The 24,759-nt window shown below is 43.3% G+C and overlaps 2 protein-coding genes across 3 annotated transcripts; one reads left to right on the top strand and one right to left on the bottom strand.

Annotated features, from left to right (window-relative positions):
* The first annotated feature begins 1,344 nt into the window (after nucleotides 1-1,344).
* Nucleotides 1,345-12,352, top strand: katna1 (katanin p60 (ATPase containing) subunit A 1). 2 transcript variants are annotated; one of them, XM_088626839.1, is made up of 11 exons: nucleotides 1,345-1,480; nucleotides 2,100-2,273; nucleotides 3,369-3,505; nucleotides 6,272-6,461; nucleotides 7,273-7,391; nucleotides 8,185-8,290; nucleotides 8,484-8,642; nucleotides 9,260-9,386; nucleotides 10,253-10,387; nucleotides 10,741-10,867; nucleotides 11,258-12,352. In XM_088626839.1, the coding sequence occupies exons 1-11, from the start codon at nucleotides 1,478-1,480 to the stop codon at nucleotides 11,454-11,456; spliced, it is 1,476 nt and encodes a 491-aa protein (XP_088482965.1). In that variant the 5' UTR covers nucleotides 1,345-1,477; the 3' UTR covers nucleotides 11,457-12,352. The 2 variants fall into 2 exon arrangements, with proteins under 2 accessions (XP_088482965.1, XP_088482966.1); XM_088626840.1 differs by having other exon boundaries at nucleotides 1,349-1,512.
* A 1,882-nt stretch (nucleotides 12,353-14,234) lies between these two features.
* Nucleotides 14,235-24,561, bottom strand: ginm1 (glycoprotein integral membrane 1). The gene is made up of 8 exons (XM_088626841.1): nucleotides 24,404-24,561; nucleotides 23,292-23,351; nucleotides 22,092-22,191; nucleotides 20,734-20,876; nucleotides 19,985-20,144; nucleotides 19,042-19,268; nucleotides 18,269-18,432; nucleotides 14,235-15,692 (listed from the first exon to the last, which is right to left on the bottom strand). The coding sequence occupies exons 1-8, from the start codon at nucleotides 24,530-24,532 to the stop codon at nucleotides 15,584-15,586; spliced, it is 1,092 nt and encodes a 363-aa protein (XP_088482967.1). The 5' UTR covers nucleotides 24,533-24,561; the 3' UTR covers nucleotides 14,235-15,583.
* Nucleotides 24,562-24,759: the final 198 nt, after the last annotated feature.

Here is a 24,759-nt window from a genome sequence, read left to right as displayed (position 1 = left end):
CACACACACTTAAATATGTGCCTAATGGGATTTTAAGGCATTGTTATTCTGTTTTCAGTGGTTTTTGGCTGTGTCCAAAATTTATTTAGATCATTTAATTTATTTAGATACTTAACTTGGGATACACTCCCTAGTCTATTTTAAAACGACTGCAGTCATTGTTACAATAAATCATGTGGCGTGAACAAAGCAGGTTGTAGGAAACTTATCTTTAGAATTTAGTTTTGTGTCAATTCTGTAATTTATTAAAGAAAACCCCCAACATTGTGATTTGAATGCCTGTACATTCATTTCTCATTTTGTTTTATAGAATGGTCATGAAGATTGGGTCCAGTTTGTATTTTTTTAAAGCAGACCAGGGATTGTCAGAATTATAATGTGACTCCATCGGTCGGTGTTGTGCCAGAGCCAGAATGCACTGCGGTTTCTGCACCACAGAAACCAGAAGAAGGAAAATTCTATCCAACCACTCATCTTCTAAAATGCTTTATCCAGTACATGGTCACGGGGAGCCAGAGCCTAACCTGGCAAGCACTGGGCGCAAGGCAGGATACACCCTGGATGGGACACCAGTCCACTGCAGGTCCAGAGACATACAGATAGACAGGGGGACACTCACACACACCAGGAACCACGTTCCAGAACCCAGTAAACTTACCAGCATGTCTTTGTCCTCTGGGAGCACATTGGAGCACCCAGAGGAAACTAATGAGAAGCCAGGGAAAACACGCAAACTCCACACAGATAGCACTCTGGGGATTAAAGCCAGGACCCCAGCACTATGCTTAACCACCGAAATAAGGTGTTTTCTGGACAGAATGTCCTATGAAAATAAATAATAGGGAGTTTGATGTAGTACATGTCTGTATTATAGGTAGCTGCGTAGGCTGCAAAGGAACAAGTAATAGGTTTATTCCATGCTGAAAAAAAGAAGAAAGAAAACACAACGTTTCGGCCGTGGAGCCTTCTTCATGTCTGTATTATGTTTATGTATAGCGAGTACACCCATAATATGTTGGGTTGGATATAGTTTGTTTGTTTTTTTACTGTGTATGGGAAAAACAGAAACCATTTTACAAACGCGAAATAAAAATTAATTAAACATAGCCGCACTATTTAAAAAGCATCAGCCCCTGCCATCGGCGCACAGTCTCCCAAACGTCTAGTACTGCAGGTGGAAAAACACCCCCCGGGGTGGCTGGATATAAGGCCCTCCTGCCGCCGAATGCACCGCAACGTAGGTGAAATGTAGCTGACAAACGCACCCCCCCAAAAAAAAGTTTTCTCCTTTTCAAATGGCTGAATGTCCCGGACACACCCCTCGGCAGGTCCGGCCGCACCAGGAAATGACGCCTGCTGTTTGACTTCAAACTCTCCCGAGGCGCTGCGGCGGCGCAGGATGGGCGGACAGGCTTGAGCTTGCAGGGAGAGAGGCGCCGTCGTTTTCAGGGAAGACACTGTCTGCAGTTCAGCTTTTATGGTACTTGCGCTTCTCCTTGCTTCCCGCAACAGGTGGGTGTTTTAGGGCTTCCTCACAACAACAACAGCAACAACATGGAGAGGAGCCGGGTGCGGGTCGGGGGGCAGTGAGGACGCTTTCTTTGTCGTCCTCTGCTGATTTTTATTAGGCACGCCAGCCGCAAGAGTTAGCACTGAAGTTGTTTTAAGACTGGTCCGGGAGGTTAACACACTCTCGGGGTGCGTGTTTAGGTTTTGGGTGTTAGTATCGGCCTCGTTTTATCGTCGCGACGAACAATAAGCGAGCCTCCGGCTTGTTTTTTTTATTAATGATCTCTGTCGCTGCTCGACGCCGTCGCTGAGAGCCGCCTGAGGGATGGTCGTCGAGGCGTAAGATCATTTTTAACAGAAGTTTTAGTCACGGGCTGCAGCCTGTCCCTCCCCACGTGTCTGGAGGCGAGGTGGAGATGGAACCGGGACCGATCCCGGCCCGGGTCCGCCTGGCCCGGGCGGTGGTACCGAGCGGCTCCGGAGGCCGGGTTACATATGGCAATAAAGTTCAAGTCAAGTCAAGTGTCTGCCACACGGGGCGGGTGGTGATGACGCTGCGTGTGGTCTCTCCCCCCCCCACACACGTGTAGGTGATGTTCAGCATGAGTCTGCTTGAAATCAGCGAGAACGTGAAGCTCGCCCGGGAGTACGCCCTGCTGGGGAACTACAGCTCCGCGCTGGTCTGCTACCAAGGCGTGCTGGAGCAGATCAAGAAGTACCTTTTTGCAGTCAAGGATGCCGCTTTGCAGCACAAATGGCAACAGGTAACCACTGTTTCATGTTTCAGGTTTATTTAAAATAGGGTGACCATGTTTCGGTTTTTAAAAAGAGGGCGGGGGGCTGGATGATCTACACTCGACACATGCCTCCAAAGTAATGATCTTTATGGTTCTTTCTGATTACAAAATCAATTTAAGCTCAATCTAGTTTTTATTAAACTTCCTGGTAAGTTTTTAAAAAAACAGTTGCAGGTGTGCTCTTTCTCTTACATAATGGCAAACAAGGAAAAATAAACATTCAGCCTTGTTTAAAACCAACGAAAATCTTAACATCTGAGGAAAAAATGAATACATCGTCCTCATTGGTTGCAAAAATGATCAAGTTTAACGAAACATTTTGAAATATAATGAAACACGTTCAACTATTTCTCATGGCCGTCAAATGGTTTTTATAAGTACAAAACATCTACCGGTAATACATGGAAGGAAGGAAACCTGTATGCCGATGTCTGTTTACACAGTCTGAGTAACGAGCAAAACAAAATCCCGGACAGTTTTATCAATTCCGGTCGGACCGATATTTAAGGTCTCGGAAAGAGGGACGTCTGGTCATCTTTACTCAAAACCATTGCTTATCGCAGGCATCAAGGGCTGGTTTCGGGATTATTGGAGTCCAAAGCAGGTTTGCCTAAATTCACATGGGGGAGTGCAAGACGGGCGCTGTTCAGGTGTCCACTGTATGGAAGCAATCCTAAGAAATGTTGGCAGTGAAGGGCTATTTGCTCATGAGGTTACAGTACTGTAATTGAATAGGTGGTTCTTTGAGGCGCCTGTAGTTTCACAACTTTCAGCAGTACTGCATTATTAAAAGTGCGAATGAATTGTTAGTTAACTTTTAACCTTTGGATACAATTAATAAGCAGTGAAATAAAGTTTCCTTGTGTTATGAGTGTGTTTTGTAAGAGCAGTGCAATGCTTAAAACTAGTACATGAAGCGGTTTTATGGTCACTTTGGTCTGAAATAGACTAGAACATTAGTCAATGGCTGTGTTCTAAGAAATAAGATAATGATAAAATGTATAATAGTGGAGCTTGTAGAAGCAGTACATGCCATTAAGTCCCGAGTGTCTCTCTTTACAGGTGTGGCAGGACATAAATGACGAAAATAAACACGTCCGGGAGATAGTGAGCACTCTGGAAAGCTTCCAGTTGGAAAACACGCCCTCTAAACCCCCAAGTCAAGACGGCGACATCTGGCCTGTTCAGGTTGAACGCAGGTATGTGCCCCGAAGTGGAAGACATTTTTTACGTCCCTTGACTACTCATGCAAGACTTGGGGTTTCAGAGCTTGTATTTTAGTGCAGGTTTAGTGTGTATTTCAGGGTGACGTGGTTGATCTAATCGGTGGCTCTTGATCCCGGAGTGCCCTGTGTCTGCTGTTTTTGTGTTCCAACAATTCCTCAGTCCCTCGTGCTGGTGCCACTACTGTAATTGATCGGCTTGCTGCTTTAAGCCCTGGATTTTGCTCTCGGGCCTCGATGGCATCAGAGTCACTCTAGCAAAGTCTTTTCAATTCAATAAAGTTGTTGGCACACCTCTTGCAAAAGGGCTCCCCTGATCTTAACTTTAATCATCTGCTGCAGGTGCAAGTTTCTTTTGATGTGCAGCACCTATAGGAATAGAGGTAGTATTATTCTGAAATTTACTTTCACGCTATTGGAATAAACGCCAACTAAACTGGGCTTTGAACATAGCTGCTGTATGGTCAGCTCCTCACTGTGTGGTTAAAGATGAGGAGAACAATAAGGCAGTTGTCTGAAGAAAATTCTCCTGGATTAATTCATATGACCTGGCTTAGCGCAGTGCGAGACTCATAGTGTGGAGCTGTCCTGATTTACTGCTTTTCCCTTCAGATCTTTGGACCTTAAAAGGTCTAAAGTAACTATGGCCTTAAAAGTATATATTGTTTTGACATGTTCTGAAAAGGTCTTTTTTTTTCCCCCCACAAGCAGTCATGGAAGACTGCTCTGCCTGCTTTTTTGTAAAGCGTTGTGCAGTATTCCTGCAGCCAAGATCTAAAAGACTTTGATTTATAAGTTGGTTGTCAAGTTTTAGATGAAAACAAATATAAAGAAGCATATCTGTGTCAGGATTTAATTTGCAGGATTAAACAAGGAGTGTGCCTAAGTGTAACTGTTTTTGAAAATGGTCATTTCTCTTACACTTAACTGCACTGTGAGCTCCTGTCTGGAGTTGTGTGTTTGGGGTGCACCTACTCTGCACTGGATTATCATCTTATTTTTTAGACGAGCTGCTGTAAAGTCCTCATTCCACATGGCACTCGTTCCAAACAGAACAACAGAAGGTGATCATAGAAAAGAGCTTTTTTAAACTGCACTGAAGACTTCAGCACTCGAGGAAGAACGAGTACAGTGTTCCTTTGTTCCACATGAGCAGTTAGATAAATTCATCCTTATCTGTCGCTAAAAACTGCAGCTGTATGGAAATTTTTTAGAAAAGGCTCCTAGCTTTTTTGAAGCTAATCTAAACCATAGTTACTCTGTGAATTATAAAGTCTTCTTAAGGTTTTGCAGTATTCCCAGCCTCTACATGGTGACCGGAATTGAACACCGTTTTCCCAATCATACATTGCAATGATTTTAACTTTTTTTTTTCTCAAGTGGCAAACCTTTCTGTATAGAGTTTAGTGTTTGGATAGATGAATAACTCAGGGGTTGCAGAGTGGAGCCGAGGTCAGGGCTCTGTACTTCACACTGAAAGGCTGTAGATTCAAATCCCAGGTGAGACCCCGCTGTCATTGCCTTCAGCATGGTACTTCTCCCGGAGCTGCCTCAGTCACATATCCAGCCACGACAGTAGGTGCAAGTGTTGGTTTAGATACGTGTCCATCAGACTGGCGGCTGTCGTGCCTTTTCCCTTCTCTTGATGGAGACAGTGAGACGACCTGAACTCTAAATACTTTACAGGCTCAGTACCACATGTTCTTGGTACCTGCATGTAGTGCAGTGTATATGTCTAATTAAATGTAGTTTGCCAGGCATCAGTCTAGTCTTGAGAAATGTTCTTATTATTCCTGCTAATATTGAATTATATCCACGCTAAACCTGAATTTGAACACATCTGTGCTGCCATTTAAAAAAAAAAAATAGATGGAGGCTCAAAGGAAGGTGGAGTTAAGTAAACAGTGCAGAGCAGGGAATGAGCTAGAGACAAAACACTCTTCAGATCAGTTTCCATTCGTGTGGTTCGTAGTTGCGGTTTCTAAACCATCCTGATGTATAGAATAATGAGGGTTCTCTTATTAGTATAATAATAATTGCTTAGACTTATATAGTGCTTTTCTGGACACTCCACTCAAAGCGCTTTACAGGTAATAGGGATCCCCTCCACCTCCACCAGTGTGCAGCCCCACCTGGATGATGGGCCCACACACCAGCTCTCAGTGGGGAGGAGAGCAGAGTGATAAAGCCAGTTCAGAGATGGGGAATATTAGGAGGCCATGATTGGTACACGCCAGGGGGAAATTTGGCCAGGACGCCGGGGTTACACCCCTACTCTTTTCGAGAAACACCCTGGGATTTTTAATGACCACAGAGAGTCAGGACCTCGGTTTTACGTCTCATCCGAAGGACGGCGCTTGTTTACAGTATAGTGTCCCCGTCACTATACTGAGGCATTAGGACCCACACAGACCTCAGGATGAGCACCCCCCGCTGGCCCCATTACCACCTCTTCCAGCAGCAGCCTTAGTCTTTCCCAGGAGGTCTCCCATCCAGGTACTGACCAGGCTCACAGCTGCTGGGCTCTAGTGGGGCTGCCAATTGTGAGTTGCAGGGTGATATTTCTGCTGGCTGAATGAATTGAACAAAGGTCTTAATCTTCCCAATCCCATGCATTTTTAGGAAACCCTGTTTAAAAGCATATTTGTGCCTCGAGTTCAGTGCGGGACAGACTTGCCGGCTTGCTAAGGGTTCTGTAACCTGTGAGTGCTGTTTGACGTCTCCTCCTCCTGTCCCCCGAAGGTCATCGCCTTGCCCTGCCCGCCGGCAGCCTGTTCCATACAAGGACGGTAAAATCCACCACAACAATCGGCTGAGTGGGGCTGGCAGGGCTCAGCATCGGCAGGTAGCCCGCGGAGCCAACGGCGACCGAGCCAAGCCGGTCCGGAGCAAAGACAAGAGAGAGGCGCCAGGCAGATCAAAGGAGGACAAGGTGCTGCATGTTTCCCTGCTATTAACGGCAGCCCGTTTGCCCTTTTCTGTGCACTCTTAAACGCTTCCAAACTGCATCCCAGCTAGCAGATTTAAAATAATAACATTCATTCAAAATCTCAATTCTGCAGGGGTGTGGCCATGTTTATAAAGATGTTTATAAAGTAAGAACAATTGTGGAATTTTGTATGCAAGTGCAAATGCATGCCTTTATTTTCGTGCCTTTTCTGTAAAACTGTTTTTGTATGTAGAAAAGTGCACACTTGTTCTAAAAGAAAAAAAATTCACCTTAGTGGTTTTTAAATATCATCCCAAAATGTATTCCATTTAATAGCACTTTTACTCTCAATTATCTACACTTCAGTTTTATCCTAATCATCACTGTGCCATAAGCCTTTTATTTTGAAGTAACAAAGCATTGTAGTGAACTTCCTATGTCCATCAGAGGTGTCTGTTTTAATTTTCTGAGACGTCCACTGTAAAAGAACGTTCTCCCTGAATGTCATTCTTTCAACTTCATATGTTCTGTATATCATTGGTCAAGTTTTGTGTTTGAAATCTGCTTCTTGTGAAGCATACTGTACATGAGTGTGATGTAAAAAAAACAGATTAAATCTGAAACAATTGGTTGATTAGGGTTATTCTAACATGACAAAATAAGACCAAATTAATCTCATTTGCTAACGTTTGCATGGTCATAAGCATACAACCATAACACTAGACTTGTTATTCTGGTTTGTGATTCTCAGAATGATCAGATCTTCCTTAATTCCCTGGAGTAAGTACAGTAATTGTTGGTTTTTGCATTACAGAATAAATCTGCTGATGTTTCAGAGACTGAAGTCAAGAAGTTTGATGGAACTGGATATGATAAAGACCTTGTAGAGGCCCTCGAAAGAGATATAATCTCTCAAAACCCAAATGTGAAATGGTGAGTAAAAAGTTCTTTTTGTGACATAGTGTATCATTAGTGGCTTAACAAGGAAATTCTGTGGAGTTCATTTTGGCACAATTCATTTTTCTGTTTTTATATTACAAGCACCTTACCTCCTGATTTTACAGAAACAATGGTGTTTTGAACACTAAACAAAAATTTAATTTTTCATGAACTCAAAAGGCAATTATTGGACATTGGTGACCTGATAATATGTACATAAATCATAGAAAGTTAAGGTAAATGTATAACACATATATGCATTGTAGTGAATAGCAGTAATAATGTTTTAACGAGTAATCTTCATTTCAAATAGACAGCATAAAATCAAAATAGAACACAAAAAGAAAAGATTATTGCACATAAATAAAATGGAAGTCACATACTATGCCTGTTACACATTTACCTTTTCATGCTTTTCACAACACCTGGCTTCCTGTGTAAGATACATCTTCCTGAACTTACCTGCTGCACTAGCAGGTGATGTTGATCAGCACTTGGCAGTCATGATGGCTGGATATTTTGAGATGAAACTCGCAGGATGTGCCAACGCTGTGCTTGTTTTGCAACAAATAACAGTGGAAAGATGGAGACAGTGCGGTATAACTTTGAACTGACAGAGCATGTAACCTTTTTCTGATGCGCATTTTGACACAAATTCCTTATGTGAAACCCTGAATTTGTTAGGTACAGAATGTACAAGACTGCGATGAGTCTTCCAGTAAATACTTGGGTGCTAGGTAGTATCCTTTTAAAACCCGCATGCAATTATCTTATCTTCCATCTCCAGGGATGACATTGCAGACTTGGAAGAAGCCAAAAAACTGTTGAAGGAAGCTGTCGTACTGCCTATGTGGATGCCGGAGTTCTTCAAGGGAATTCGTAGGCCCTGGAAGGTACTTATGGAATATTTATGAAGTTTTCCCAGGGTGTGGCCATTTCAGTAAACCTTGCTTTGCATGCAGGTGTTCGGCCTTTTCCTGGATGTGCCAGAAGGTTTTGTGTGTTTTGCAGTAGCGTGTGGAGCGCGCCCGTGTTCACCAGCTGGATTAAGATCGCTCTGTTTGCTAACCGTCTGTTCCCGTGCAGGGAGTGCTGATGGTGGGCCCCCCCGGCACAGGAAAGACGCTGTTGGCCAAAGCCGTGGCTACGGAATGCAGAACCACCTTCTTCAACGTGTCTTCATCAACACTCACCTCCAAGTACAGAGGAGAATCTGAGAAATTAGTACGACTCCTGTTTGAGATGGTAAACCTCCCATGTTTTTGGCTGACCTAGAGTGTCTGTCGCAATTTAAGAGCGGCATGGCAGTGCAGTGGTGAGCAGCGCTGGGGCCCTGGGTTCAGTTCCTGGGGTGCTGTCTGTGTGGAGTTTGCATGTTCTCCCCGTGTTCCTGTGGGTTTCCTCCGGGTGCTCCGGTCTCCTCCCCCTGTCCACACAGTCCAAAAGGCTTCTGGGAAGACGGGGCCTGATGAGAGTGTGTCTATGTCTGCGTTTGTCTGCCCCGTGATGGGCTGGCGTCCCGTCCAAGATATACCCCGTCTCGTGCAGGTTGCTTGCTGGGATAGACGCCGGCTCCCCTACAACCCTGACTTGGAAGATGCAGTTAGAAAACGTATGGATGTTGCATTGTACTGTAGCAGTCGCTGCGGAAATGCTCAGATTTTTGTTTTTAGTTTTTGTCTTCGTCTGGTATAAGCGGATTAGAGGTTTACTGCGTCGTGGAGGGAAGTATTTTTTGAGAAGTAATTGTCCTCGCCTAAATCCCTTAAAAAAGCGAGCAGAATCCTATGCTGAGAACCAGCCCGGTGATAATCGGTATGACGGGGTACGAACTGGCCCTGCGGTGTCTGTTGTGCTTCCAGGCCAGGTTCTACGCTCCCACCACCATCTTCATCGACGAGATCGACTCGATGTGCAGCCGCCGGGGAACGTCGGAAGAGCACGAGGCCAGCAGGAGGGTGAAAGCAGAGCTGCTCGTCCAGATGGACGGTAAACACAGCTGCCCGTTCCCACAGCGAACACGTCAGTCCGGCTCATTGTCATGCGCACAGGGGCGATGAGATGCTTATTTGCATGTGGGCTCCTATACCAGTACGTTAAAGGAATCGCCAAAAACAAGAAGTTGAATAACGCATGACTTTTAAAAAAAAAAAAGCCAGACAGGCAGTGTAAGAAAATAAACACATCAGCGTGAGCCAGTCGTAGGGGCAGAGTTCAGCAATCTGACAGCTTGTGGGAAGAAACTGTCTCTGAATCTGGAAGTTCGTGCCTTCATGCTCCTGTAACGCTTACCAGAGGGAAGGGGGGAGAAACTGGGGTGATTGTTGTCCTAAGCGATGTTTCCAACATAGACGCCTTTCTGGAAAGCAGTGTGCACTGTAAGTGAACGTGAAGTGAACACACCATCTGGAGTCACAGGTGCCCTTCGACCAACTAGAAGCTTAAATTCCTAGGATAAACATATTGCCCATCATTCAGATAGTTTCATTTCATTTTAATACTTTATTTGGTGATCGAGATTGCATGTCTGTAGTGTATGATAATTTGTCGTTTCTCCTTCAGCTGTTTGTACTGGCTGCCCAGATACAAAAAGACACTGATGTGAAGTGAAGCATTGTCTCTGGGTGGCGATGTATGTGGTGTTTCTTTGCAATTAAAGTGTTTTTAAAAAGCCTTGCTGTGAAAAGAACAAGTCTTACCTTGCCCATCCTAGATATTGTAGGGACTACACCCAGATAAACGAGTGTATTAAGTTCGTTTTTACAATTATATGCAAGTAAAATTAATCTTGCTTTTGAAAGCAAATATTCATTTTGTGTTTGAAAAGGCCTGTCACTTTAATATCCTCCTAATAGGTGTGGGTGGGGCCTCAGAAAATGAAGACCCGTCAAAAATGGTCATGGTTTTGGCAGCCACAAACTTCCCCTGGGACATAGACGAGGCGCTGAGACGACGACTAGAAAAGAGGATTTACATTCCTTTACCTTCAGGTAAGTGAGCTTGTCCTCCACTAAGTCCCAAGGCTTGAAGACATGATTGCATCAGTGAAAAGAATGTTTTCAGGAAATGTGACTTCATCTGTCCGCTTCAGGCATAGGGATAAATACTTGGACTGATCCAAGACTGAGAAGACTGTCCCGTCTTAAGTATACGAGAAGTTACATGTAAGGCTTGACTGATATTTTTCTGTGCTCTACGTTTTTGTCGTTTTTAAAAATTTGAATGGTGCATCATTAGTTTCACATTTGGGTATGACAACTCGCAATAAGTCCAATCTTGGCTCAGTACACATTGTCCTTGCCTTTTCTGTGGCTTTATGTGACTAGTGATGTTTTTAATCCAGCTAAAGGCAGAGAGGAGCTCCTAAAGATCAGCCTGAAAGAGCTGGAGCTAGCAAATGATGTTGATATGGCGAAAATAGCAGAGCAAATGGAGGGTTATTCTGGAGCTGACATCACCAATGTATGCAGGTAAGGCTTTAAAAACCCTTTCTGGTCTATTGAGTAGATATTGAATTTGGTTTGGGGTACAGCTATTTACTGGATACAGGGAAGGTTTATTGGATTTTGTGTATCTACAGTGACAGATGTGCTTTTGGCTTTAAGCACGGAGAACTTTGTAAAGAAATAGCTAACTACTGTGAAAGAGTGCATAATTATGGTATGTTTAAGGTGCTTTTGAAAACGAGTCTCAACTGCTGAGTGACATTCCCCTTGAAAGCAGGAATTAAATATTTCATGAATGGAAAATTGTCAGAAATGCTGTGGCGCCTAACTACTGCTCAAGCATCTTCTGCACAGATAAACAGGTGGAGGCCAGCGCATAAATTCCTTTTTTCTTTTCCCCTTGGTTTTGTCCAGAGACGCCTCCCTGATGGCCATGCGCCGGCTCATTGAGGGCCTGACGCCGGAGGAGATCCGCAACATCTCCAGAGACGAAATGCACATGCCGACCACCATGGAAGATTTCGAGACGGCTTTGAAAAAGGTGTCCAAGTCTGTGTCCGCAGCAGACCTGGAAAAATACGAAAAGTGGATTGCGGAATTTGGCTCCTGTTAAGGCGTTTTTTTTTTCCCCTTAGAACTTAGTTTTAAAACCTCCCTAACGCTCAGGGGAACACGGGTGCAGTTCCTGACCGGAGACTTTTTTTTTTCCATCTGGGAAACGTGTAGCAGGTATTTGACGTGACCTGTGCAAATCAGAATATTAGGGTTGTTCCATGACTTCAGGTCCTGATTATGAATTAAGTGCAACAATTTAATATTCATGTTTGATTCTGTACTACAGCCTGATTGATGGGATAAGGTCATTCCTTGATTGGGCTCTCATCTAGCTCATTCTGATTCTCAGAAATTTGAGCAGCCAATGAGTCTGCATTTTTAAAAGTAGAAAAACATGAAATATTGGTGGCATTACAGTCAACTGTTGATGTCCTTTTAGAAGTTAATATTTCACGACTGCTTCAAGATCAGTTCATTGCATTTTCAGAAAGTTATCTGCATTTGAAATCGGATGATTCATTTTATCTGTCAGGTTGTAGTACTGTCTATAAAATTACATCAACCTCTAGCACTTGCATCATATTTGAGATGGGAGCTTATGAGACACTCCTTATTTTTTCATTTTTGTTGTAGGTTATCAGTATCTTCATTATTTCTTGCTTGGAAATGAAGATGAGCACTTTGAAAAACACTAAGTTCTTGCACTTCACAGGGTAGGTCTAAAAACATTATTTCCTGACTGTGGAACAAGAAAAGCAGAGTTACATACCTCAGATGAATGAGATCTTTAAGTATGGAAAATTTTAGCACTTGTTGCAATATTCATCTGTATGTTGCGCAAATGGTGATCATGTGTTTGTGTATATTAGCCGAAGTGCCTGTTGAAGATTACCTTGTCAACCTTTCTGGGACAGTAATGTTACACTGTTGCAATAAAGTTAGATGTGTGTTGCACACATTGGTCACGTACAGCATTTATTACTTCCAATTGTGAACTGCACAGCTACTACCATTGTTAAATGATATTTCAGTTGCACGAACTGGCAATAACTTTTACATTTAAATGAACATATAATTAGCAAAACTTCTTAAATCTGATTTTTTCATATCGGCACATTCTTAAAGGCATTGAGCCACCAGGTGGTGCTGTGTATGAACAGATAAGATCACATCAATTTATTGGCCATGTACAATTTCTTGCATTGGGAATTTCTTTTCGCAGACCCCAGCTTGCTCTCCATGAGACATACACAAAAGGGGAGAAGCTTGGGGTCAGAGTTGGGGTTAAGGGCCTTGCTCAGGGGCCCAATGGAGTAGGATTCCTCTGCTGGCCGTGGGATATGAACCAGCAACTTTACAGGCTCAGATCTGTAGCCAGGCTGTCACCGCTCAGGCCTAGGAGATGGTATGGTTAAAATATCTTTACACCTGTCTGAATCAGGAAAGTCCACTGTTCTCTGGTGGGGAGCATGAGGCAGTGGACAAAACTGCCTGTAGTCCACCCGCTGAGCCATATTGCAAGCATGGCAGGAATAGAGAGGAAGTTTAGTGCCAGTTACAAGAAGCAGCATGTCCCTCAGTAGTCTTGGCACAAGCCTCCAGCTGCCACTGCTTCACAGGAAACCAGTAGTCCTTGCCAGCTACTCTCTACCCCACCCCAAGCTACACTGAGCCAGTTACGCATTGCTGCTAAGGGAAATCCTGCTCACGGGCCCCAGGCTGTGTCTAGAGTGCAAGTACCTTTACCCTTTGGATACCCTAGGAATCCAACTGGATTACTGTAACGTTTCTACTCCATGTCAACATCCTCAGCCAGTAGTGGCTCTTGAAAATTGTTTGCTTCGATAATGGAAGAAATAAAGTGCATCCTGTCAAAGGAACCGTCATCCACTGAGACTGAAAGGGGAACTACAGCTTGAGTATGAAAGCTTGGTAACCAAATGATTTGTGAAATTCTACAAATTCTGAATTAAGTGCAAAATTGTGAACTTGGTGAAAATACTGTATAGCCTCCATGTTGTTGATGGCAGACAAGAAACCGCTAGTCTTGCCACAGTGAAAGCGAGAGGTTGTGTGAATTGTGACACAAGTGGCCCTTCCTGCTCCCTAGTCACTGCACAAGAACAAGAAACACGGTCTCCTAACAACGTAAATCCTTTTTCGTCTATTTGAACCAGTGTGTGTATTTTAAACAATGCTGTTCAGAACATAGTGGTTGCACATAAAACAAAGGATCAGATCAGCAGAAAGTCAAACCGTTTCCTTTTCCAAAGGATCATCAGCTAACCGAGAGCTGGGTAATAAACATGAGCACAGATGTTGGTCCCATCAATAAGTGTCTTGATGAGATTCAGTGTTGTAAGAGCAAATAAGTACAGAATTTTCCTTCTAGGTGTGATTTACTATGAATAACCACCAATGATGGAGCACTTTTGCAAAACCTGAAAATAAATGAGTATTTTAGTTGGCTGGCAGGTTACTCTTTTTTGTAGTATTAAGATGAGTATCTAAACAACATCTGGCCTTGTACGTGTTGGTTTCACGAAAATATTTAAAATCTAGTAGTTCCAAAATTGGCTTGGTCTAAAGCATGTTTACAGTGCAAGGGCCGCTTTTGCGTCATCAGGCGCTTTGTTGCCTGGTTCTGAATCTCAGACAATGACAGCAATATGGTGCTACAATGAAACTTCATTTCTGTGGTGATGTTAATTGGAGGTTGTACTCCTTACCGTGTATGTGGTAGTTTCATTGTTTGAAATGCAAAAACAAGTGTTGCAGTTCCACTTCAACAACGATGTGTGTACTAAAGGTAAATGTACGCTGCTGAGATAATCTGGACGGTTTCAGTAAGAAGTTTATTTCATTGAGTACGCGTTCAACATGACGTCATGAAGGAAGGGGGAAGGTTTGATGGAAAATCGGGAGTAAACCTACACCATGCTTCCATGCTTTTAGCATCGTACATACAAAAGAAAGTAATGGAAAAACAAGAAGGCACAATAAGCAGCAGTAAGTGCATCATATGTTAACTACAGCAATACTGGCACAAGCTGCCCATACTGTATGATGGTGGACGATAATTTATGTTCAGGGAAGCAAACGCTAACAGAATGTGGTTCCCATCGTGGTGTTTCTCAGCATTACAACATGCTGCTCTCATGCCACAAAGCACCTTCAACTCGAGGATCAGTTCTTGATTGTGATGTTAGCAGCTTTAAAATGCATTCATAACTACATACCCTTTGGAAAGACAATTGTACAAAAAAAACATTTTCATTCACTTGAACGGTCTCGCTGTAGCAGCGGAAATACAAATGCACGTATGGGGAAATTGTCCCAAAACTGCTTTCTTCCATGTGCTACTGTTGCTTTTTTTCCATATACCGCTATTTAATGCTTAACACTGTAGCACTGTCGTTTCTGTGTATTAGACATCAACAGACATATATATGGTACCAGACCTTTATGATTACTTTTTATCCAGGAGTTTCAAAATACACTGTGCAGAAAAAGTCAGCAATAAAGGACCCGTGAGCCCAAACATTTAGGAAATCAAGCTAAAAATCAGTTGTGGTTATATTGTGAGTGAACTAACTCGAGACATCTTATTGCGTTATCCACGTTGCTTTTGTGAACACATACTTTAACATTTTGTTTTGCTTGCTTAGTTTGAACAGTTTTAACTATTCTCTGATCTTGTTAAATACTCAAAAGCTTTTACAGCCTTCTGTGGTTAACTAAAATGATTACACAAAAGTGTGCAGGGTCCATCATAATGAGTTTCTGTGCAAAGGACAGCATTTCTAATTAATCTGTTCAAGACTGAGTGCAATGCAGGAGACTATACACACACTGATGGACCACCAAGCAGTAGAAATGTACAGTCTCGCTAAAGATGTTTTGTTTCAAGGTCTTTTCTCACCAGATGTAGCGTGGCATGGAGGTACATTCAAAGTGTTAAATTAATATTAAAAATTTCTAGTTTGGACTCGGGTGATCACTGTCACATAAAAATTCTGAATGACTAGATTTTGAAAATAAAATTCAGGGAGAAAGAAAACACATCACTCAATCATTTATGAAAGGGCTGTGTAGAGTGAAGGATTGTCTGTTTCACTGCTGAAGCAAACCATCCAGCTCCGTTGACCGAGTCTGAAATGTAGTACAGCAACGAGCAAGTGCGGCTCATGGATTCTTCAGCTCTTCTGGTGTTTTCGTCTCCTCCATGTGTTCCAAAAGGGAATGTTTTTCCTCTTCTGGCATCAGTGTGACGGGATCAAGTCTGAAAATCCCCCTTAAAGAGAGGAAAGATTGCAGTAAGTCAGGAGTTTTAGAATTGCCAATTATGTCTGAAACTATGACCTTGGTGACTGCACAGGGGAAAGAGAGGAAGACGTCTCTCTTTTTGAACAATCACGGCCCCGTGGCAGAGGTTTAGCACCAGATAGAGGAGAGACATGCGTCTACAGTAAGTCCTAAGTCCACTTCCGCAGGAAAAAAAAAGTGCATTCTCAAAGGAATTGTGGTTCATTCAGCTTTCAATACTAAGGAAAAGTAAACATACACTACTGTTAACAACTTTGACATTTCGGTAACACGTTTTTCCAAGTATAATTTCAACGTGTACTCGACGGGCTGCTCCGAGCCTCTGCAGAACCCCAGTCACGGTGAGGTGGTTAGTGACGTGACCCGGCTCAGGCTCGGTCAGCGCCGAGCTCAACCGGCGATCAGGCCACCGCCTTTAACAGCTGAGCCACGCTGGAGGCAGTTTACGTGCTTGAACTGCAGTCAGTGCAAGTCTTGTTCCTTTTAGTACACATGAAATATACAAATTCCATGAGCAAAGATATAACACTGCAGTAACGCTGACGGGCATGTCATTGTGGATCACAGTCCAATGGGTCAGTCTTTGGATATAGAAGGATACATTTATGAATGTTAAACTAAACTGGGATTATGATGCCTTGAGTTGTCATGCGCAGTATGTTTCTGAAATGTATTAGCTGGTTTAATTGCCATTTTTACATGCCTTTATAGCAGAATTATTATTTCCATGTTTGTAATCACAAAAGCAATTACATCTTGGTCAATGACTATTACTTCATTTTAATACCTGGAAAGACCTTTAGCACTCTTCTGAGTTCACAAATGCTTCCATGAATAATGTGCACTCTCTGCCCTCCAGCCACACCGGGAAGCATTGAAGGGTTACATCTTGTTCTCCTTCATAAACTTCCTGACATGCTCTAAGTGTTTCAGTACATTTTCACTGTTCCAGTCTATTTTGGCCCTACAGAGTTTGTACAATTAAATCGGTTATACCAACTAATGTTACAGCACTAGGTTTCCTTCGGCTATAACCTGCTGCATTAGAGTACTCTATCCATCCGTTCTTTTTGTCAGCGATTCTTCCAATTCAGGATGGGAGGGGAGGCCAGAGTCTCTCCATGCAGACAGACACAGTCACACTCACGCCAGGGCTGATTTTCTCTGAAACCCATTAACCTACCAGCATGCCTCTGGACCATGTGAGGAAATCGGACACCCATGCGAACACGGGGTGAACATACAAACTCCACACGGATAGCCTCCCCGGACCGGAACTGAACCCAGCAGCAATGCTCACCCCTGTGCCAGTCGCCAGAGTACTTTACCAACTAAATCATATGGCAAGCGGGGACTTAAAAATTGGCCCTGACATTTACAACGTTGGCCCAGATCCAGGCTGTAAACTCTTTAGTAAATGCGGTTTCACCCCATGTTTTCAGCAAATAAGACACTTTTAACAAACAAGTGAAAGACTACTCTTGTACGTATATTTAGCAACTTTAAACCAATGAATAATCAAACCAAAAATCTTATGCATTCCTGAGATGACACAAATGCAGGATATTATAGAATATCGTCTTGATGAATACTATTTCTTTGTAGCAGCCCGATATGGATGGTACATAAAAAACAAAGACAGCTCCCTTGAACTAGGAAGAGCAAAGTAATTTGACTATTCTGAATTTCAACTGTACTCTTCGAGATAATCCTAGGTCTAGCAGTTAGATGCCTTATGTACATTCTTATTCACACCCCTCTCTCAGGAAAAGCACAGGACAGCAGATGTCTCAGTACAACAGACAACCCCACACAACATAGAGAGTACATTACAGAACAGTGGACAGTAAACAGTGAGAGTACAAGTTACAGTTGTATCATCTGTCCACTCAGAGCTAGGTACAGTGGCAAAATTGCCGGCGACTCCATGACTGTGAGACAAATCCATTATCTGTGCACATTCAGCAGTGTAGCCAGAGTCTTCCGCTGCTACCCTTCAACTTTCTTGACACCCCAATTGTGCTTTTTAACCCGATTTGTACTCGTGTTATCAGGAGATCGTGCAGGACATCTAACAGCTGAGTCGCCTTAGCCGAAGGGCAGGAGGAAAAGGCCCATGACCGCAGTAACCTCAGTACTGTAGGAGCACGCACCTGACTGGTCCAGTGAGGAGGAACTAGGGGCAGCTTGTCCAGTCAGGGAGCATTGTAAATTTCACGAACGAAGTATTTTATATAAAGAGCTTTGACAAAGTGAAGTGTTTTGACCCAAACTGTATTTAATTTGTTCCCCATGAACCAATGTGTCCTGCCTGTTTGGCCAAACATTGGGCCTTCTGGCATAAACGAGAGCTGCCTGGTTACCAGCCATACTGGAGACCGATTTCTGTCTCCAACCAAGCCAAAGAAATCAACGGGAATGTATTTCCTTCTCAATACGCTTTAGCAGTCTGCAGGGCCAGATGGTGAGATTTCTAGTCTGGGAACGGTTTTAGGGAGCAGGCGAGAGGCTGCTGGGACAGGCCGCTGCCCTGTGCATACTCACTTGTGCTCACAGGACGGGAAGAGGAAATCGAGGATCTTGACGATCACAGCCGACCCCACCACTCCCACCACCACAACCCACATCACCAGGAAGAACAGCGGGAGGGATTCGCTCCAGAAATGGCGAAGTCTGTCTCTCAGCTTCTCCACCCACTGGCACATGGCCTTAAATGAGAGGACATTTTTTTTTTTTGCCAACATGCACGGAAAAACAAGCTGTTAACTGAAAATTAAGACTCCTGCATAATTCCTATTACATCCGCTACCAAATATACAAATCAGACCTGCTGAAAGATACATGTACAGCATTTAACGTCAATTTTATACCATTATATCTCCTTTAACAAACTGGACCAATAGTTTGACTCTTCTAATCACCTCCAGTAGAGTTTTCTTCTGTAAAAAGTCATCTGTACAACATAAATGGTCATCATGTCATTGTTTCTTGTTCAGTGAAGAGGGGAAATAATCATACACTGTAATAGCCAGTAATATCAACAAACACAGCAGAAAAGGTTGGTGGGTTTTCCTGGATGCATAGAGCTTTATGTACAGAGATACTGTCTAAATCCTAAAAGAAGGAATCTCCTATTAAGAAGAAGAAGAAACCTTATTTTATATAGTGCTTTTAAAAGGAGCATCTTAACAGAGTTTTACAGCAGGTGTGAAATACAGTACAAATTCAGAAACCGCAGGTCATTACTCAAGAAGATGCAGACTGGGTTTAACTGGCTGACCGTCCAGTCTGCTCTAGTGCCGTGTCAAACCTCTTACGTTGTAAGAAGACAGCGATTCCGATCGCAGGGGAGTCTCGGGGAGTAGCTTGTCAGGGAGCCCCTCTTCCTCGGCTGTAGTTTCCTCATCGTAGACGGAGCCGGCGTCCATGCGGAGAGGGGTTTCGGGCAGCTTGCCCGGGGCGGCCGTCTCCTCCACTGTGGTCTCGGCCTGTTTTAAAGGATAGTGGCTGGTGGTCTGGAGAGGGTCACGGTCGACCGCCGAAACTGGAAAAAAAAACAAAAGGAAGAGCAAACCAAAGCACTTGAAAATTGTTCTCGGCAGGGGCTTTTCAAGAAGGCTTCTTGGGGAGGAACCCAATATTAACAAAAGTAAAACTCTTATTGTAACAAAAAATCTACGTGTTATTTATACAGCATTAGACGCTCAACAGCATGTTAATGAATCCAAGATAAAAGCTGTGTTAGTGTAGGCCTACAAACCGACTACCGGACCTGGGCAGAAATCTTGGGCGGAGCGGTGGCTCTGTGGCTCAGGATCTGTGCCTGTTGCTGGAGGGTTGCTGGTTCATATCTCATAGCCGGCAGAGGAATCCTACTCCACTGGGCCCCTGAGCAAGGCCCTTCACCCCAGCTGCTCCAGGGGTGCTGTACAATGGCTGACCCTGCACTCTGACCCCCAGCTTCTCTCCCTGTCTGTGTGTCTCATGGAGAGCAAGCTGGGGTATGTGAAAAGACAAATTCCTAATGCAAGAAATTGTATATGGCCAATAAAGTGATCTTATCTCCTTCTGTGGCCAAAAACCTCCAAGGGATCCTTGAGTCACACTTTCAAACCCTCTGACCTAAAACCCTTCTGAGTTCTTTCACTTTGTTTTTCCTGCTGTTTTCCATCTACGTCTCAGCGAGGCTAAATGCTCTGATGTTCGAGTCGGAACCCAGGAGCTTAATATTTGGTGCCCCCAAGGAAATCTTGTTTCTACCTTCTTCTGGGACGCTGGGATCTGTGACGACGATGTCGTTGTCTCTCGGGATGCTGAACAGCATGCTTTCCATCATAGGGAAGGAATAGGACGATTGCTTCAGTCTCTGAAAGTTTTTGTTCATCAATATATTCACCTCATACATGTTTGGCTGTTGTACCTAAAAAAGAAACAATGTAATCAGTGGGCACAAAATTTCTCTAGGCCAGGTATATTTTGGAATTAGACACAATATAATAGTGAACAATGTAATAAATAAAAAGAATATGAGTAAATAACATTGCAATAATATAGAAAGTGATAATACAAATCAAGCAAATACCCTCAAATGTTCCACAACATGGCATTCTGCCTTGGCATTCCCTTTCGAGAGGGCTGGAGAAAGGAAATTTGGAGTGGTTGCCCCTTGTCACCAGTACTATTTATGTCCTCCCACGCTCTTCACGAAAGTAAACCAACTAACATAAAAGGCTGTCACTCCTGGCTTGGCGGTGGATGATTGGCTTTTTACAGACCCATAGACAAATGGAAAGACGTTTTACTCACTCCTCTCACCCTATTTCATGAATGCAAAAGATAATTTGCTTGCATCCCGGAAGCCGTTTTCACTTCTGATCGGGGGAAAAAAAGGGCCTGGCGTGCGGTTTGGTTTGGAGGACGAGCGTGGCTCCCTGCACCGCACGTGCACACGCAGAGCTTTCAAGGGATCTGCCACGGCTCATCCTTCCAAGTTGCGGAACAGAAATTACCTGTTTCCCTTCCACCTCAATCACTTCTTCATTGAAGACAAGGAGCTCCACCACGGGATCGCTCTCCAGAGGCCACTGGCGCACTAACACGCGTACCACAGCCATCACGTAGACACCAGAGCTGCTCCGATTGCCATTTTCCACTGGAACCAAAGCAGACAAAGACATGTTCACACATCAGCACCAGCGGATATTTTCCTGCGGAGCCACGAGACTCACTGTCGGCTCACAGGGAGGGAAGACAGCGTTTGAATTTCATTTTACTGCAAGATCTAACACACCAGCTATCTCGGCATGTTCCTTCCAATAAAAAAAAAACACTTTCTCAATTGATAACACGTTACGCTTTTCATTTTCAGGATTACTTCAGCGACGGCACAGATCAAGCACACATTGAGGAACCTAATCTTCTATTCTTGTATCAGAAAAAAAAGACTTTTCTGTCCATGATGAATGTGTTTTTCCAACACTTGTATCAGTAACACATACTGTGAATTCTGAAAAGAACTCATTCAGAATAATTAATGCCAACTACGAATCGGTTATGGCTTAATTAGATTCAGTCTATTCTATTAGAGCCTGATGGATATCAAGATTGGAATGTGCCCTTTTGGAAATCACAAAATGAGACTGTACTTCTCTCACAGATCCTATAGTCAGCTCCTGTGTTACAACTCCTGGTTATTGTGCAGTGCTGCACTGTTCCAGTCCTATTTTACTGCACATGTACATTTCTATCTATATTGCTTTCTGCGTTAGTTTACTATACTTTATAAACTATTCTTCTGTGGTACCCACTGTCCAACTCATTATTCTTTATAATTCTGAACAGAGTATATTTACGTACTGCACCTTATGAAACATTGTTTCTTTGAGCCAGGTGGGGGAAAAAAATAAAAAGACTTTAAATGCATTATTTCAAAGACAATGATCCTATGACCCAGAATCTTCTTACCAGTGACAAAAGAAAGAAGGGGGATTAGTCAGCAGAGGAGATACAGAAAAGGAAAATAGTGTCATTTTCAAAGTATTTCATTTATCTCAGTTCAGAACTAAACATAATTGGAAAACAAGCTTTGCTGAAGAATTTATTCACACATCTAGAAAACACTTTGAACAATAAGTCATCTCACATAAAGAGGTCAAATAAAACATAATTGACATAAACGTGATTACCTTCAGCTGGAGAACACAATATTGCAGACCGAACCAACCAAGTAGAATAAAATATCAATGAATTCTTCAGACTGGTATAAGAGAAAATAAGCTAAACATTATTTTACAGACTTGTGATGAAAGAGGTCTTTTCATCATTAAATGCATGAATAAAGATTTACATTAGATTGCCTAGTACTCACAAAGCAACGCCTGGCAGCTCAGTCTTGTGACCCCTGACAGTCTGACAGGAACGTCATTCACGTAGAACTGATCTCCAACGACTGAGATGTTAAAGTTAATCTAAAAGCAAATACATGACAGTTGTGTTGCCTTCAGCCACAAAATCCGATGTCATATAGTGACTTAATCTGATAGAAAAGGAGCTGTTTTACTAAAAAGGTACCCCCAGAAATGAAATATTTTCTACACAATACTACATGTGAACAACACCACCCCTGTAAAATTGGATATTAAGAACCAAAGTGGTTTGTTAGGAGAGAACTGACTGACATCAGACACACGGGGCTGTTAGTCATCATATTCAGTCAGCGTACTACCACCAAACCAAAGAGTCCCTCTTGCAAATATGTTGAATTTGCGTTTATGTCAACAAGTCCCAAGTATGAGAAATAACAAAGAAGAAGAGAATACTTCCAGCAATTACTACACAAGAAAGATTTATGAGGGCACATTCAGCCAGATGTCATTTAAACAATCTCCGAATTAGAATGAGAATGAATTATATTTCTTCATTGCCCCTGCTTCCAGAACTGGGTACTGGTGAGGTAGGCAGAATGTCATGAGGTGTAAAAGGTGTAAGATCATGTTGCAAAATGTAACGGCCAAAAAAACACCTTTTGTGTCTACTTTCAGGGAGGGTCTGAAGGCAGAAATCTGAAATCCGTTTGAGAAGAAAGCAGCACAACATCCCTGGCTTCACTGGAACAGAGCTGAGGAATGAGGAACGGATTCCTTTACAGAAAAATAACTCCCTCTATCACAACAGACATTGTGAGTGAACTCCCACCCTTTCCTCAAATATACTTAGGAGACAATGCAGTCTCTCTCTCTTAAAGGGCAAATGAAGGCAACCAGAGAATGCAGATTCTGCTCAGCATTCATGTTTCTGTCTTGACAGAGGGCGTTTTCTGCTATCCCACACAAAACCGCTATGTATCTGGTTTGTCTCCTATTCTGTTTTGCGAAACCTTTGCTCTTAAAGAGCGCAGTGTTGTTTAACAGAAATTCTAACCGACAGATAAACATTACATTAGTGTAAACCTGAGCGCAATCAATTCGAAGAGAAGAGGAAAAGAGTATGTTAAAAAAAGACTCTTAAAGAGATTTCAATTTGCAGTGGAAAGACAAAAATTACAAGTCTCACTGTAAAATCACCATACCTGCAAGTCCTTCGTCTCCTGCGTGTCACCCACTGTTGTCACATTGATCGATATATTCTCCTACAAATTCAAGAGAAACAAGAGAAAAACACGAACTTGAACATAATGCCACTCGATTTCAGAGGATTCATGAGATTCTGCTATTTAAAAGTTTCTCCTTCCCAATTTCAACTCTTTGTCCCAATTATCATGCTATCCCACAACAGACGCCAAACTCTCATCTGAAACACAAATGTGAGTCTCAGTAGTCAGTACTTTTCGGCCCAAAAATAAATTTGGTACATCGAAAAAAACACTGATGACTCAGCCCTCGGTCATACCAACAAGGAGGAAAGGCGTGCTGACTTTTACGCAGGTGAAGTAAATATTTTGTTTTTAAAAGAGGAGGAGCAAAGAAACAAAAAATCTTGAATTCAAAAACATATCGCAAAAAAACGTAAAATACAACGATGGGATCTAAGCGAAATGTGTTCATAACAGTCTGACACTGTCACGACTCCAGCACCAGGACAGCACTCCGGTCGCCCTCTCGGGATAAACAGCTTCTGGGGTTAACTTGAGTGTTTATCTGTCGGTAGGATATGGTCATCCCGGTCGTCAGCAGTGTGAAATTGGCCGTTAAACCTCCTTTTCCCCCTCTTGTTTTTTTTGTCAAAACGGAGGCAGGAGGCATCAGCACGGTAAACACGCGAACCCAGGGGGTGGGAATCCGCCCGCCTCCTTGAAAGGTGGGAGGCATCCACACTGTGACAAATGACAGGCCTCAAAATGAACTGTGACACCCGCAGACACATGGGTGCGCTAATTCCGATTATTGACAAGGAAGCTCCCGAGTTTCCGTCACCGTCGACGCATCTTTTAATTACGGCCCGGATTCACCGCTGGCTGACAACGGCGAGAAATTAAAATAACGTCGTCCCAAGTTTGCTCGGCTCATGTGATCAGCTGGAGATCTCAGTATTGAGCAATACGGGGCAAGCCAGGCTTCGCAAATATCGTACTTCCAAAGCACCGAGAGCCCCTCGGACTGCCGTGAAAACGTCCAAGACGACGAACTAGCAGGACGTTTTCACGCCGCCGAGAAGACGCTGGAGACAGCCGACGCTCCTCACCTTGTCCAGCTGCCTCGGTGCCGCATCTGTCAAGAGCACCAGCAGGAACAGCAGACTGTATCCCCCGAGCAGCGCCCGCATCCTCTCCATCTTGACTGTTGTGAGCTTCTCACATCCTGAGTGAAGCATCCTGGGTATAAAAGGAAATAAATTCCAGTCGTTAAAGACACAGCGACGGCATTTTCATCGCCTTTTCTACACCTGCTGTGCCGTGGTCTAAATGGTGCTCATTAACTGTGCTCGACACCTTCAGCAGTGTCCTGTTTCGTGCAAGACCATGCACGTCTCCAGTTAATAGTCTCCAATCGCCCTGGTTTCCTTTTAGACTGTTCTCTGTTATAGCTTAACATGGTTAT

The sequence above is a fragment of the Lepisosteus platostomus genome, chromosome 3 (assembly GCF_059453375.1).
Source record: "Lepisosteus platostomus isolate fLepPlt1 chromosome 3, fLepPlt1.hap1, whole genome shotgun sequence".
Taxonomy (NCBI): domain Eukaryota; kingdom Metazoa; phylum Chordata; class Actinopteri; order Semionotiformes; family Lepisosteidae; genus Lepisosteus; species Lepisosteus platostomus.
The sequence above is the reverse complement of the archived record's forward strand: the minus strand, read 5'-3'. Positions and strand labels throughout refer to the sequence as shown.